Source organism: Aricia agestis, chromosome Z, assembly GCF_905147365.1.
Source record: "Aricia agestis chromosome Z, ilAriAges1.1, whole genome shotgun sequence".
Lineage (NCBI taxonomy): Eukaryota > Metazoa > Arthropoda > Insecta > Lepidoptera > Lycaenidae > Aricia > Aricia agestis.
In genome coordinates this window covers 27,321,655-27,338,200 of record NC_056428.1, presented here as the reverse complement: position 1 = coordinate 27,338,200, position 16,546 = coordinate 27,321,655, and the positions used below count along the sequence as shown (strand labels likewise).

The 16,546-nt window shown below is 37.5% G+C and overlaps 1 protein-coding gene across 1 annotated transcript in view; it reads left to right on the top strand.

Moving 5' to 3' along the window:
• The window catches only part of LOC121738403 (transcriptional repressor scratch 2-like), a 53,541-nt gene extending 41,668 nt beyond the window's left edge, over positions 1 to 11,873 (top strand). The window contains exon 2 of the mRNA XM_042130430.1: positions 9,495 to 11,873. Within this exon, the coding sequence (XP_041986364.1) occupies positions 9,495 to 10,483 (989 nt within the window). The 3' untranslated portion in view covers positions 10,484 to 11,873. The remainder of the gene's footprint in view (positions 1 to 9,494) is intronic.
• The last annotated feature ends 4,673 nt before the right edge of the window (positions 11,874 to 16,546 follow it).

Sequence of the window (16,546 nt, the reverse complement as noted above, 5' to 3'; positions counted from 1 at the left end):
TAGTCATTATTGATATAAAGCAAAAAATGTCAAAAAAATTTGTTGTATGAGAGTTTCATTTCTATTGTTTTGAGTATTGTAGTAGTGAAAATTTCAACTCTCTAGCTATCACCGTTCTTGAAATACAGCCTGGAGACAGACAGACGGACATATCTTAGCAATAGGGTCCCGTTTTTAACCTTTGGGTACGGAACCCTAAAAAGCAACAACAGTTATGTATACTCTTTGTATACCTGTTGATTTATAAATATCTGTCGTATAGTGTGGAAGCCGTACTAATACAGCTTAGCTATAACAGCCGGGCTGCGGTGTAGCAGTCCACCAATCGATTTACCCACGATCTACCGCACACAATACCTCGGCCACTGATTAATTTTATCGACTGCTAGCATCTTCAGCTTAGGGTCAGTCCACATTGCAATGAGTAATACTGACTGAAATCGAGTAATACCGATTATGGTCAATACTCACTATCGGTATTACTCGATAATTTTACAGTTTACTCCAAATCGAGTAAAAATTATCGTGTGGACCGCAAAACTCACAACTCGAAGGCTAGCATCGAGCCGGCTTGATGGAATTAAAAAAATCTAATTACTTTCGAACTTACTCGACATTGAGCTTGACAACCGAGGCATTGAGCTTTACTCAAGCGTTTGGACCAATTATGAGACTTGCTAAATGTCGACGCTATCTCCTTAGTTGAACAGTAATCTTTTGGCTCGAACGATTCGGTGATAACTGAACGTCGCGCGTCACTCGATAGATTCATGCTGAATCTGTGGACGAAAACCCAAGCCGTGTGTTTTATTCTACGTGATTGCTCGATCGAGTAAAACCGTATGTGAGTACTTAGCATTACAGTATCAATATAAGAGCCGTACAAGCCGTACAAAATAATAAAACCTCCAACCTTCACCGTACGAAGGCTAACATGACCTATTCATTTGAAGGATACAAGTTGCACGCCACCTACATCAATGTTAATGACAAACCCGAGGCAAAGGTTACGCGGCATTTAATATTATATAGAGTTTAAAACCTGTGTACTCCGCACGAACCTCTCTGAAAATATCCTTATATTTTCAAAAGCAATTCCAATATCCTTACTGTAAAACGTTTGTCTGTTGTTACCTCTTCACGTTAAAACAAATAAACCGTTTGATGAATTTTAATATGAAGTAGCTAAATTGATCCTATACTCACTTGCTGCATACTGCCGCACGTCACTCAGAGACGAATATAAAATTTATACTTAACTGAATCTTCAATTTTGACAGATAATATCTGGGGCCTAAGTAAAAATGAAATATTCATTTTAGCGGGCCCCTAGACCTACAATAATATTGAACAATATTTTAATGAAGAACTTATTTGACAATAAGATTAAAAGGCGCGTTCAATATTAACACTAGACAGTCAATAATTTTGCACAATACGTGATATTGCACGGTGATCGTCTAGGGGTCCACTTACAGTTAAGTAATTAACGGCATGCGCGCGACCTGCCGGAACTTGTTTTTGAGTGTGTCAGTAGCTACCTAGAATACGTCTTAATCTATCACCTCTGTGGCACTATATACCTGTATACTCTTCGATTAAGCCAGCTTAGATCAGAAATATTTGATCAAAGTGTATACTACTAGGTTTATTAAACGATTACGATTTATAACTACACTAAGCTTTTGCCCGCGGCTTCACTCGCGTTAAGGATTATTAGCACATTCAATCTTTCATCCCCTATTTACCCCCTTTCTTAGCGGATGCCTACGACGTAACGACGTCATAACATCTACCTGCATCTACTTCAGCCCGATCCGTCCAGTGGGTTTGGGCTGTGCGTTGATTGATCACTATGTCAGTCAGTCATCTTCGAGTTATATAATGCTATATTTATAGATTTCACCCAAACTTAGTAGCAGAATACTGAAAATAGTCAGAAAAGCGGGCAAGCTGCTTGGCATTTCGAACGACATTTGCACTTAGCAAACTATTACTAATGCCGAGGGATTCTTCCCTGCTCAACTTCACTATTATTTTATTTACTTGGACTTATCAGGCCTTTATGGAAGTTCCTAGTATAATTTTTTGAGCTTAGTATGTTTGACTTGCTATTTTATCATAGTAATTAGTAGAAAAAGTGCAGTCTAAAGAAATGTTTCTTTTTTGCTATTAAAATAGTGAAAGGACAGTTTTTCTTATTTAATTGTAGTGAATTTGCTGAGGTTATAATAATAGTAGACCAAAAATATCTTCCGCTTTTTATGAATCTATTTTGTCAATTTTTCAAATTTTCATTGAAGCAATAAATGTGCCGGTTGGCAGCTGGCGACATGAAGCAACCGCAGACGATATTGTGTCGCAACGACACTACTGTTTTGTATGTATTTCTATGAAATACCCTCCGCAGCTAGCGACACGAAGCTTGCGACACTTAGGTATTCATAGAAATACATCGAAACCTAAGTACCTAGTGTCGCGACGACACGTCGTCTGCTGCCGCTTCATGTAGCCGGCTTCCAACTTGTACCTATACCTGTTTAGGAAGTAGAAAATTGCTAAATTTTTGGAGACAACGGAATTCTAATGGTTCCGAGATTGAGCTACGGGACTACAAAAATGAAAACTACCTCATTCGCTTTATAAATTCAGAATACCTGTTCCACGGAAAATAACCTGTGTTCATTTGTATTGAAAAGGTTCGTGAAATTTTCCAATATTGAAAACAGGAATCCCGTAATGAAAAACTAAAAAAGTTACGGACAAAATGAAAAGCCATCCAGACTATTACATTTTTACAATGTACCGAAAGGTTCTGAGAGTTATTGATATTTCAACACTTCATACTGCAGTACATATTGCGTACAACTCTAGTTTTAGGGTAAAATCGGAACCCATTTACTAAGACTTCATTGTCTGTTGGTTTGTCCGTCTCCAAGCTGTATCTCTCAAGAAACGTTATACTTAGCTAGAATACTGATTTTTTTACAGATTGTGTATTTATGTTGCAGCTTTAACAACAAATGCTAAAAATAAAATAAACATGCAAGGGCCTCCCATACAACATACGTGATTTGTTTGGCCTTTTTTGCTTGATATCAATAATGGCTACAGATAGGCACTTGACATTTGCAAAAATCCACAATTTTTGTGTAACTCCGTTAGCTACTTTCCTGAACAACCTTTTCTGATAATCTGCGTGCTGGCAGGCCGTGGGCGGTGGGTGCTGTAGTCACATGGGCTTTTTTTCTGACGCAAGATTAGTTACCTAGTATGTAATCTCCAAAAAATATCCAGACAAAAATATCGGTGGGAAGGTAGCGAAAACAATTGTTGAAATCGTTGAATTTCGTACAAAAAATCGCTGAGGGGTAGACAAAAGCGGACGTGGAGGGGATACCAGCCGGCTGACAATCAAATATCGGACAGCAAGCTCATCACCCTCCTGCCATTAATGGAATTATAGTTTATAATTTTTACATATAGATAATAATGAATGAAAACCTTTTCACCGATATTTTTGTCTGGATATTTTTTGGGGATTACATACTAATTAATCTCGCGTTAGAAAAAAGCCAACACAGCTGAGCCCATATGAAAATAATAATTATTTTCCTATTTTTGATTAACGCTGGCAACCCCTTCCCACCACCCGATCGACTTAATTTTTTTTTTGGGTACACAGGAAGTACAAAGCAGATGTTTGGAAAAAAATTAAAGTAAAGTAAAAGCCTACATTTTTTTCCCCAGCTACTACACGCACATCCAACGCCCACGGCCTGGCCTACCAGCACGCAGATTATTAGAAAATGTTGTTCAGGGAAGTAGCTAACGAAGTTTTAATACAGCTGAAGCCACATGACCGATTTGGTCACCAGCTCTCCGTCATAATTAAACAGCTACTAAAGGAATTTTCGTCAAGGGATCTTGGCAGATTCATACAACGTAAAACCTGGATTTTGGCGACTAATGTTGCAAAAACATAAAAAAGAATTTTGTCTTAACGGGGCATGATAGTACTTCAGGATCTAGATTTACAAAGTACTACATACTACTTTATGTTAAAAGATATGGTTTCTGCGGGATACTGTAATTTTGCTTAAAGCTTTTAAATGATACAAAACTTCGTTATTCATCGTTGCCCAACAGCTCATTTCTTATATCAATTACAAACTGTCTACAAAATAACCCTATACGTCACTTTAAACTGAACTCGGATTGAAATTAGCTGAATTTCTTAGTAATATTCGAGGTATTTCAAAGGTGAGCTACAGGTTGCAGCGCTACAGGTCGCAAGTTATTAGAGAATAACTCGTGCTTCCTTCACACCGTCTATTGATTTTGTTCGCAACTCCCAGCCCAGGACTTGTGACTCAATGATTCATTGGAATCCGGAGTTATTTCGATCTACTCAGCTCCATAATTGTTACTTTCTCTTAATGTAGTTTAACTTCTCATAATGTTATTGTTTTATATATACTTTAGCAACTATTTATTTAATAAACAACTTTAGCTTTGAATTTCTTGAATGAAGATTTCTTTAATTATTAATTTACTCAATGGAAAGTTAGTAGCTGAGGCTGCCTGGGTACGCAGGGGACTAACTAAATAATATTATATCCGAAAAATATAATGAAGACCTGACTAAAGTAACTGACATTAACATTTCTGAATGCAAATAATGATTTTTCACTCAAATAGAAACTTAAGATAGCATAATTTTTATAGTGCCTGCCACTGGGCGAGACCTATGAGCGATCGTAGTTTTACTTGTACGTGAACAAAAAATATCACTTAAAAGTAATGATTTCGTGCTAACTTGTAATGTCATCTTAATAAACCTTCGTGGTTTCTTGATTATGTTTTGTAATGTGTATTGTTTTAAAGGTAAATAAATATGTAAAAAGAACTTTGCTATTCAATACTCTCTATACTTTTATTTTATTTAAATTTATCATGGAAACTTTCCCAGGAAGTGACAGCGTTAGTAAAGACCATTTAACTTTGTTTATACGAAGTCTTAGGTACAAGTATTGGCAAGCTGCGGTAAACAAACATTCCCCTTTCGAGACTTATGAATTTGCAAACATCTACCAATTATAAGTTTCTAGTTTACTATTGACAGCGAAATATTAGTTTAGGACATGGTCGGTAGTATATTAGTGTATGTAGAATGTGCAAAACAGAACTTTTCTTTGGTGTGATTAAGTTTAATTTATTGAATTAAATAATCGGCCAAGTGCGAGTTGGACTCACGCACGAAGGGTACCGTACCATTACGTTTCCGTAGATGCCATTTAATATTATCAAGCAAAAAATAGACAAAAAAATGCTTTTCTTGTATATGAGCCCCCTTAATTATTATTTATTTCATTGAAGTAAAAATACAACTGTATTTCATTAATACCCACTTCAAGTACTTACCTACATAAAAACTACAAAATACAATAGTATTGAGTAATGTAAATTGAAAATAGCTATAACGTCACCGTATTTGACTTCACTGCAGTGAGGTAAAAATTGAAACTTTTTAGCTTAGCTTCGATGCCAGGAAAAGTTTACACCGAAAAAGCGCAATGTGAAATGGCAAAGTTTTGAGCTTGATTGACATATTCAGAAATATAGCGTTCACATTGTTGGACAGGTGATGTTTGGGCATTTCAAAGGGCGTGCTGATTGCCAATCAATGTCCCGCCGATCTCTGTTCGTTAGGGCATTTAAGCGCTACGTGTTTTATTCCATTTCTTATATAACATGTATGTTACAGCCTTTTATTGTTTCGAAATTGATCAAAATTGGCAATTCAATTGCGAGTTTCTTACGCCGGTTCTTCTCGCCGGGGTAGTTCCCGAACCGGTGGTAGGCCTCATGTAGATGCGACGTTCTAAAAGTGTTAACTTTGTTAACCTATTTAGAAATAGATATATTTTTATTTCATTTCATAATTTTCATATCAATTTAATTAAAAAAATGTGTCTGTCTGTCTTTTTCGTCACGTCCAAACCGATGAACTGATTTCGTTGGGTATGTAGATATCAGATAATTATGATGATTGTAGGGTCCAGGGAAAGGACATTTTCATTTCCATATTGTCATAGTATCCACGTACGGTCCGTAATATTTCGCATGCCTTTCCTACAGAAATATTTAGGTTGTAATATGCAACGACTTACAGAAATATGTTGTGGAATACCTCGTGGGGAATTGCTCGACCATGCATAAGCTTAGCCAGGACGTCATGTGCATGTTGAAAATAGTTCACATTACACTACTGTATAAAATATTACGAAATGACCACAGAGTTGATATTGAACCTCGTGCGCTGAGTTGTATTTAGATGATAAGATTTATTTTCATACAAAATTAATTCTGTTTTAGATTTTTTGAATATTTTCAGCTTTAAATACATTCAGATACTTACACAAATACTAAACGAGACCAAAAACCCATTGTGTGAACATTTGAAATATTCTCAGCAATTGGTACTAAACTTTTGTCAATGGTGTGAATAAAAATCTAATACCTCTAGTGTTTGAAACAGATTAATAGTAAGTCCGTCTACTCTCTGCAACCGCATCTCTCTGTCTGAGGACACCCTGACAGGTATTACCCGGACACCCGTGACCCGACCTGCAGGCATTTCCAGTATACCCAGCAAGGTATTACCCGGACACCCTACCAGGGATTATCCGGATAACCGGCAAGGTTTTACCCAGGATACCTGGTAAGGTATTATCCAGAATATCCGGGATTAGGGATTAGGGTTTAACTTCATTGAGAGTGGGGCTGACACCGCGCTGCGTAACTGAACGTTTGATTGTTTGATCCGAGAAACGTAAATGATATTTCGGTATAGATATAGCCCGATTTTCTTTTTATCGATTATAAACAGGCAAAATTAGGCACGAGCATTCGAGAAAACAAAAATTACTAACATCATATTCGTATGATCACCTTCTCCTCGACTGTCCTGCTCAACTACAGCACAGGACTAGGCACCTAGGTCCCCACGAGGAAATTCGTGACACCAACCCCAACCATATCGTTCAATTTATGAGCAGTATTGGCTTGGGGATGATACTATAGTGCGAAGAAGTCACAATAGATCCTCATGGGTCGCAGTGACGTCAGGGCTAAAGGGACGTGCCTTCTTAATAAAAAAAAAATAATATTTGTTTTCTCGAATGTGCGTGCCTAATGTTTGCCTGTTAGAGTAGGGTACACGGTCAGTCTGGAATCACTTCAGTCCATCAGAGACTGACGCGTGTAACTGTCCATCTCTGTGATATGAGTGCTCATATTATGCTACAACCATATGACGTTGTGCAAAATTCGTTTCGCGCGCGGGAACCGTACTTTTCTTTTCAAAATAAAAGTATCCTCTGTCCTTTCCCGGGACTCAGAGCTTCATCTATACTTAATTTCAGCAAAATTGGTTTAGGAGTTTGGGCATGAAAAGGTAACAGCTAAACACACTTTTGTATATTTATAATATTAGTATGGATACCTAGTATATCGTACGCTCTTTAGGATCGATTTATCTTATATATAAAAATCGATTTTCAAATATGTTAGTCGCGCTAAAACTCGAAAACGGCTAAACGGATTGGGCTGATTTTAGTCTTAAAATATTCGTAGAAGTCCAGGGAAGGTTTTAAAGTGACATGTAGTTCACCGGAACAGCTAGTATTAGATTATTATTATTATATTTATAAGTTAGACGTAAGTGAATTAAGTTTCTGGGGTGTTCCAAAATTTTCAGTTTGCTTTCTCGTTCCACCGTAATTTCAAATCTAAAAAGTTCTAAGTATCTCCAAACCAACTAGCAACAGACTAGTTATAGCCACGGTTAAACTACCATTTTTTTTTTTTTTTTTGCGCCGAGAAAATGCTTTTAAGCATCTTGCGGGGGATGGGGTCCTATCCGCAAGTATGTGGGTCTCTGCTGCGTCCGAAGATGGTGGTGGACGCAGCCCCTACCCACTAAAAACTCGGCGGTACTCCACTATGCGTCTTGGGCGGGCCGCGGGATCGCGTGAGCCTACACCACGACTCCGCCGCCGGTTAAACTACCATGGTCATAACGAGACCAGTAGCTTAGACCCTATCGAAAAAAAAAAAAGTTTTCTAGTTTTAAAATACTTATATTCACGATCTACCTGTTGTTTAAATCATAACGAATGTGAAACAAAACAGACATTGGACCATAATTGAATTAGTTGCATTAAGCGGATAACAGGCAACAGTCGCTACGACATTACCTACCTACAATGGCCAAGCTTTGACACGTTGAAATAATTTCTATGATTTTATTAGATGAGAATCAAAAATGGTTTATTATTATCTAGAAGGTGATAAAGTAAAAATAAAAACACACTAGATGACGCCCGCATCTCTGTTGTGCCAAAATTAGTTCAACGGTTTGGGCGTTGAGGTAACATATAGACTAGTATGGATTCAGGATTATTATAAAATATTTTGCAGAAAAAAATTTAAGTAATTCGCTGCTCCTCCACTAACAATTTTTGTGCCGTAGGTGTTGCCTGCCAGATAACTTTTACCTAACAAATAAAATCACTTTACCAGATGTTCTATTCCTTACGTAAAATATGAAAACTGGACTTTATTGCCTGCAACAAAAGGAACAATTTTGTATTGCATTCGACGAATCAATTGTTCGAAAGTCGAAACCAATTAATAGTTAAATTATATCAATGCAACATTATATTATAACAAATATAATTCGTACTGCGATCAAATTGTTCTTTTATTTAATATAACATAATATTCGTATTGTTAAATATTCAGAATGCAACAAAGCTTGTTCATTTATTGTTTCACCGGTTCCATTTTTGCGTAACAAAATGTTCAGTGGTATTTTCCATCCTATTAGGAGCATCAAGTGCTCAAGTGCTGCCTTCTCAGCTGTTAGCTTTAGAGAGTCGCTTATTGCATTACTTGCAACGATTTTATTGCGAAGCGAAGTTTCTTTGTTTCGTGCATGAGGAGATCAAGGTGATCTTATATTACTTTTGATAGTTAACCGTAAATTGTTCCCTTTTTAGCGTACACTCTTTGGTCCCTGCTTGTCTACCATGGGCTAAAAAGTGTATGGTATAATTTAGATGTTTTTGAAGGTTAAGGTGACACAATATTGGCTCCCATCGTTACTCACGGAGCTGGCGAAATTAAATCGATAGAACTGTGTTTGTCAAATATAAATATAGCATAGGCAATTAGGTAAATATTTAATACTTTCCATGTTTTTATGATTGAAAATTACATACATCGATGCTAAACAAACCGATTAGCATGGATGTAGAACAATATTTTAGCGAAGTTTCTAACTTGTTCTCGCAGTAGAGTTAAACATGCATTGATAATTATTAATAATTATTATATTACTGTGATTTTTGTTGTAACTTCTGATTGTAAAAACATTTAACACAACAAAGTTAATTCCAAGATATATTAACGTGATCGTTGTCGTGCAGGTTACACCGAGGAGCAGCCTTCCACCCAGTTCACGGCGCAGCTGCCGGGCTCCCCGGCGCCCCCGCCGCCGCCCCCGCCCCCTCAGCCTGTCTCCTACGCTCTTCTGCCCTCCGCCCCCACCGAGCCCCTCCTGCACGCGCTCCCCTCTGTCTCCCCCCCTCCGCCACCGGCGAGCGGCAAGTCCCTCTCCATGTGCTACACCAGCACTGGCACTCTCCTCTCCCTGCCGCCCAAGAAGAAGGACATCTACCGACCCTACTGCCTCGACGAGCGCGCCTACCTCCACCGCGCGGAAGAGGACCTCAACGCCGCGCACGCCATTCTCGACCTGAGCCAGCACGCCGTGTTCCTGACCGCGCCGGCACCCGAGCCCGCGCCGCCGGAGCCCGCACCGCCACCACCCGAGCCCGACCAGCCGCCCCGCGAGACGGTCGCCTACACCTACGACGCCTTCTTCGTCAGCGACGGCCGCTCCAAGCGCCGCAACTACGCCACTGCCCCCGTCGAGAGCGCGCAGCAGCCCGAGCCCAAGGCCAAGTACACGTGTAGCGAATGCGGCAAGCGCTACGCCACCTCCTCCAACCTGTCGCGCCACAAGCAGACGCACCGCAGCCTCGACAGCGTGGCCGCCAAGCGCTGCGGCGAGTGCGGCAAGGCGTACGTGTCCATGCCGGCGCTCGCCATGCACGTGCTCACCCACCAGCTGTCGCACGTGTGCGGCGTGTGCGGCAAGCTGTTCTCGCGGCCGTGGCTGCTGCAGGGCCACCTGCGCTCGCACACCGGCGAGAAGCCCTACGGGTGCGCCCACTGCGGCAAGGCGTTCGCCGACCGCTCCAACCTGCGCGCGCACATGCAGACGCATTCGGCCGACAAGAACTACGAGTGCCCGCGCTGCCACAAGACCTTCGCCCTCAAGAGCTACCTCAACAAGCACCAAGAGTCGGCGTGCGTGCGCGACGACGACGCCCCCAGCCCCGAGCCGGAGTAGCCGCCCTCGGGGCCCGGAGCCCCGGGCTCCGCTATGTACTAAACGAAAAGTATTAATATGAATTTAGCTTCCTAGTGTATTATTATAAATTTACAAGTTTAATTGAGGCGAGCTCGCGGCGTCGGTCGGGTCCGCGACCGGCGACCGGCGCCGCGCGGCCGAATCGAGCAACGTTTCGGAAACAACGAATAAGGTACGACCCCGTAGCGCCGCCGACGCGGCGATAGGCCGGAGCGTCATACGTCCCGGTAACATTAAATTGAATTATGTATATACTCGTCACTAAATTATACCCTTATATACATAGAAGTATTGAAATACGAATGAAACTAATATCTTTTGTAGGTGATTTTACAACTGCAATGTAGGTTAGAGAGTCCTAGGGTGTAAGTATAGCGTTGAGATGCGAACGTCGAGCGCCTAGCTCGTCGGTGGACGGCGGCGGAGCGCCCGGGCGCCGCGTCCGTCTCGGTAAGGAACTTGCCAAACTTTTCCGTCCGAAGCTCCGCACACGCTGCCGCGCCCGCCAGCGCCGCCTCGCCGCTCGCGACAGTGCCTTAGCGGCCCCGCGCCGCACCCGTCCCGCGCCCCGCACCCCCCATATTACACACGCGAACACAACAGTCAACACCCTCCTCCTCCCGCACGAACGTCGACCCTCCCGAAACTCGATCGCTTCAAAAACATTCCCCATATTGTGAACTTCTCGTCGTCGAATTTTGCCGAAACTATTCGAGTGTATTTACGAGGTCATTCGAAATCGCGAAGCGTCTTCAGACGGACGGGCGGCGGGCGTGCCCAGCGACAACGAGGGACGGGCTGCGTCGCTCCAGCGAGCATGCCTTTAGATGAGTGTACGTTAGAGTCGAGAGTAACTGGCAATAAACTAATGTAGGCTAAGTAGCTGTAACTAGGTTAAAGGTGGGCACGAGGTGTCCAGGAGAAATGGGTATTCGAAAAGCAATAATAAAGTAGGCACTATTGAGTCGCGCACCGCTGTCTAGCACAGCAGTATTCCCGTAGAGTTTCGTAGCGTCGTAGACCTCAAGTCTTGTGCCGCGTTTACACGATACGTGCGCTTTCGTGCCAGTGACCAGTTATATAATTATGTCAATAAAATATTATCTTAAAGGCAGCAGAGCCACATGACTGTTAAATAAAAAACTTTTAACTGAAATAATGGTATAATTAACTAATTGTACATAAACTGGAATACGGGCCAGTCAGTAACATCTAGAAGCGAAAAGTATAATATTTCTCATTTTATTTTATACTTAATACAAAAGGTAATCTACATAATGGATACTACGTAACAAAAAGCAATAAAATAAATTAAATATACAAAATGACGAAAATTAAAAAATATGATGAGATATTTTAGTACGATAAAAAAGCGTGTTAGTTAAAAAATAAACTTTAACGAAAACCTACCAACCTACGATTTAAAACTAATGTGTTGTTTAAAACATTTCCCAAATAATTCGAATATTAATTGAAAAATAAAAATAATATGTTATACGTTTGGTTAGTATTTTTGAATTCGGTGGTCAATTCTGAATTATTATAATTCAACCCTGTCAATTATAATCCTACCAATTTATTGAAATTAATATATTCCTTGGGAATAAATAAAATATTAATAAAATGAAATGAGAAAGGCACAAGATCTTGTATTAGTACCTAATACTAGTGATCTAAATCCTTTTAATTTTGTTAGTGCCACATAGGTAGCTCTTTACTTTGAAATCTTAAAAACAAAATGTAACGGGTTAAACGAACTGTCATAACGAACAACAAAACAAAAATTATTTTTATTTATATCCGTTATAGGACTATTTAAGAAATAAGAAATATATTTCAACATAAAAAAAATAATATTAGAATATTTTTATAGGAACATTAAAATTAAATATTTCCCGTGCTCATTTTGGAAGGATGTTTAACTGAAGTGAAAATGATTTTTGGTGTAACCTGTTACATTACGTGGTATGACAAAGGTTGCGCGTAACAAGCAATATAATGTAATCATAAGCAATACTAGATTGTATTTATATTTAACTTTATTGATATTTTCTAGGTTTTTAGATATTTTTGGTGCTTACAAGCTAGATATTGAGAAATTTAATTAACGAACATAACATCGAACATAAAGTAGTAATATATAAATATTGTGATATTGTTTTTCGGAATTTGATTATTGTTGTAAATTATTATTTTAGTGATCGGTAACTTCATACTTCTTTCGTACTCGATTTGAATATTCCTCTTCGTAGTCGCTAATTGTAATATATATGCACCCTGTACATCCCTACGATCTTTCTTAATTCTTGTCTTAGTAGAAAGCGCAAGCTTTTAAGAAATCGAAACAAAATATTTTATTCAAATATTTATACTAATGTTATCATAGTTGTAGTGACTATATATTTAAGTACTACATTAATTAACTTATATACAAAAATATATACCGATATTAGACTGTAAATATTAATGTACCAAGTTTTCTTCTTTACAATTTTTATAGAATTAGATTTAACTAATATAACAACATTACCATTTATGTGGTAAAATATTACATTGACAAAATCTATGAAAATATAAAAAAAAATTAAAATACTTACTACTTATAAATTCCATTTAAATTGAAATTTCCACAAATTATTTTTCTCCCAGAATAGTATTTCAACTAACGAGCGTATGAGAAAATTTTCCATTCTTCCAACAAAGCAATATTTTACATTATATTATGACATAAATTTCAAGGAATTTATTGTACTAATACCAAATAATTTTTATATTGTTATTTTCATCCACAGCAATACTTAAGTAAGAAAAGGAATTTTGTGAGGTTCAGTCAACCAACAAGTGATCTTGTCCAAACTAGCAATATCTAAGCAATAATGTAACGTAGCAATATTAATAGTTTGATAGTTTCTAGTCGTAACGTGGCTTAAGGAAAGCAATATTCTAGGATTCGTAGTTCAGATTAGAACTAAGTGAAGTCTCTCTTAAGTAGACTGCGTCGGGGTGATATTATTACTGTACAGTTATACATTCTGCTTGTTATAGAGTTAGTATTCAGGGTTATTTTACCTCGGAGTTGGTGTAAAGTTAACCTTATGTCGTTGGCATAAGATGAGAGGTAAAATAAACGGACTGCAATCATTGGAATACTGAATTTACACGTGACCAAAATAACGCTTTCTTGTATTGGTTGAAAGGTCCATAACTCCGTAAGGCTAATTCAAATGTAACGTAATTTCGTAGGTCGTAACATTTAAAGAATTTCACCTTAAATATTTCCCTATGGTCAAACCACGAGGAAAGGTACAAAACTTATTTAATATTAATAATGTCAAAGGATGTTGCTAATCTCGTGGTTCAAGACACAAGCCGTAGCGAAATGTCAAAATCTTCAAAACGAAGATTTTTCAAGCCATTAGGAAATTGGTTTTACTAGCTCTATACCTGTATGCAAGTAGCATTCATTACAATTTTAATAGAATCATTATTATCAAAAGTATTAAGGTAACCTATAGGTATCTATAAACTACATTGATACTTTAAATTGTTCTTGCAAATAAAGTACCAATAGACTATGAATACTAATAAGTAATAACTTATATAATAATAAGTGAGACCGCACTTCACGTTCAATGGAATATACTATGTACATTGTGTTCTGTGGAACATCAATTAGTGTCGCGTCGCGTCGGGTTGTGTCGCTTTAGTGCGGTCTCACCCTAATAGTTTTGTTTCTTTTAATTTAAACTTGAAATAATACTTTATTTACTTGATTGTACAGTGTTAGGGTAAACCCCTTTAATCTAAACCGTAATAAATCTCGAATCAGATAAAGACATTTTAATGTCGAGCTTTCGGTTAAGTCTCTTGGAAAATTGAAACAACCGTTTTATCGTTCTCATTGCTTTCCCTACTTTACTATCTTCAAAACTATTATAGAATAATATAAGTTTATCTTCTTGAGCCAAAAGGTCTGTCAAATATAAACACTATCCCACATACTAACGAACATATTATTTTATACGCGTATGCCGTACCTATACAATATACATATTAGTTATTACATACTTGCTTATTATGTCTGACACATCGGACAATTCATAACACAGACAAATACTGGTAGGCCTCGAATACGCTGCATATATAACTCTATTAAGAAAATACTAGGTAATTATGATGAAACTTTAATCAGTTTTACAATAATTTATTATATCTACAATACTATGAAATCCACATCCCATAGAAAAGACAACCTGTGATTTAGTTGACACATTAGTGAATACTGAATAGGTCTACCACTAGGTACAGTTTAGAATTTTCAGCTCATCTTTATTTCGATTTTTAACATGTTATTCCAAATATTCCTATAATACTCGTATAAGGTTACCTATACTACAGAATAAAATAGATAAAATTGAGATTTAGTACTCATGTAACAACTTAAACCTAAGGTTAGATTAGAGGTAAGGTATTGTTAAAATAATGAAAGCAATAAAAACAACGATAGAAATATTATCGAAGTTTAACAACGAATTGATTTGCGTTAATTTGTATATCTAGTCAAATTTGGGCTTTACAAAGGTTATAATATACTAAGTTATATAGCATTTAATTTGTTGCTAGTCAATAATTATTTTGTATTGATTGTAGTAGCAGTCACTAAATCACTGAAGACACATTTTAAAGAGGCTATACTTGTACATTCATATAATATATTCAGATCCTCGGAAACGGCTGAAAGAATTTTCAAAAAAATGACGTAGTTAGCTAGTTCTTATTCCTTGGATTTTTCCTCCTTCAACTCCAAGCGAAGCTCTCTATTGCTAAGTACTCACATGCGGTTTTGCTCGATAGTATTACTCCAAATCTAGTAATTATTAGTGTGGACCGCAAAACTCACAGCTCGAAGGCTCGCATCGAGCCGGCTCGATGGAATTAAATATATCGATTTAGAGTAAAACTATCGAGTAATGCTGAATATGTGGACGAAATCCCGAGCCGCGAGTTTTGCTCGACGTTATTGCTCGATCGAGCAAAACCGTATGTGAGTACTTAGCATATTAGGTTATTTTAAACAAAGTTTAATGTCGATACGCTCTGCTCTACTTTGATATAATAGCCGTTATTCGTTTTAGCTAATGTTAATGAGAAAACCTTCGCTTTGGAGTCACGAGACTTCGCAACCTTTGACCTCAATGGTTTATAAAATTCCCAGCCCTTTATCGACTCAGAAATTCTTAACCTAAAAAAGGTTACAGTTGAAACCTTTTTATACATTATCGATTTTAAACATTAAGTGACTGCTACTGCTGCTAGATTAGCCAAAATCTTAAGATATTTTGAAACACAATTTTAATATTAGTAGCATTAGAGTAGATGCTTAGATTAGATTTCACTAAGTAGACACGGTATATCGTAGTAGTAAAAGTGAGTAGTGTAGAGCAAGTTTTCCTAAATAGAAAGTGTTTAAATATTCAATGATATTAAAACATATGCCTTAATAATTTTGTATGGAACTCAGAATATTAATGATGAATTGAATTTTATATCTTTAAAGTTTGTATGGCTTGTTTCATTTTATATTCTTAAAAATGTATCCAACTCTGTTCCAACTAACGTAATAGAAACTGACTATTAATAAATACATTAGTTTATGGATTCGAAACCTTTTTAGAAGGTATAAGTAGTTCCTAACTTTAATTTACCAAGACTTTAGTGTTCTGAATATATAATACACAGATAATAATTTAATTAATTAAAAAAAAAAGCCGTTTTGTTTTGTATTTCCATCGGATATACTTTTTGTTACAAACTTAGAGATTTCGTAACTGTATTGTCTTCTATAATCTGTGGTATTGACTAAATAATTATTTAATATTAACAACTTTTGTAAAATAGTCTGCTTACAAAACTTTTAAGTTCCAACAGTACTCCTTGTTAATTAATAGAAATAAAATGTGCAGTGAATAAAATTTTGTATAGCAATAAAAATCCAAATTTAACTGAGTGTAGTGAATCTTAAAATATGCTTAAATCCTATCT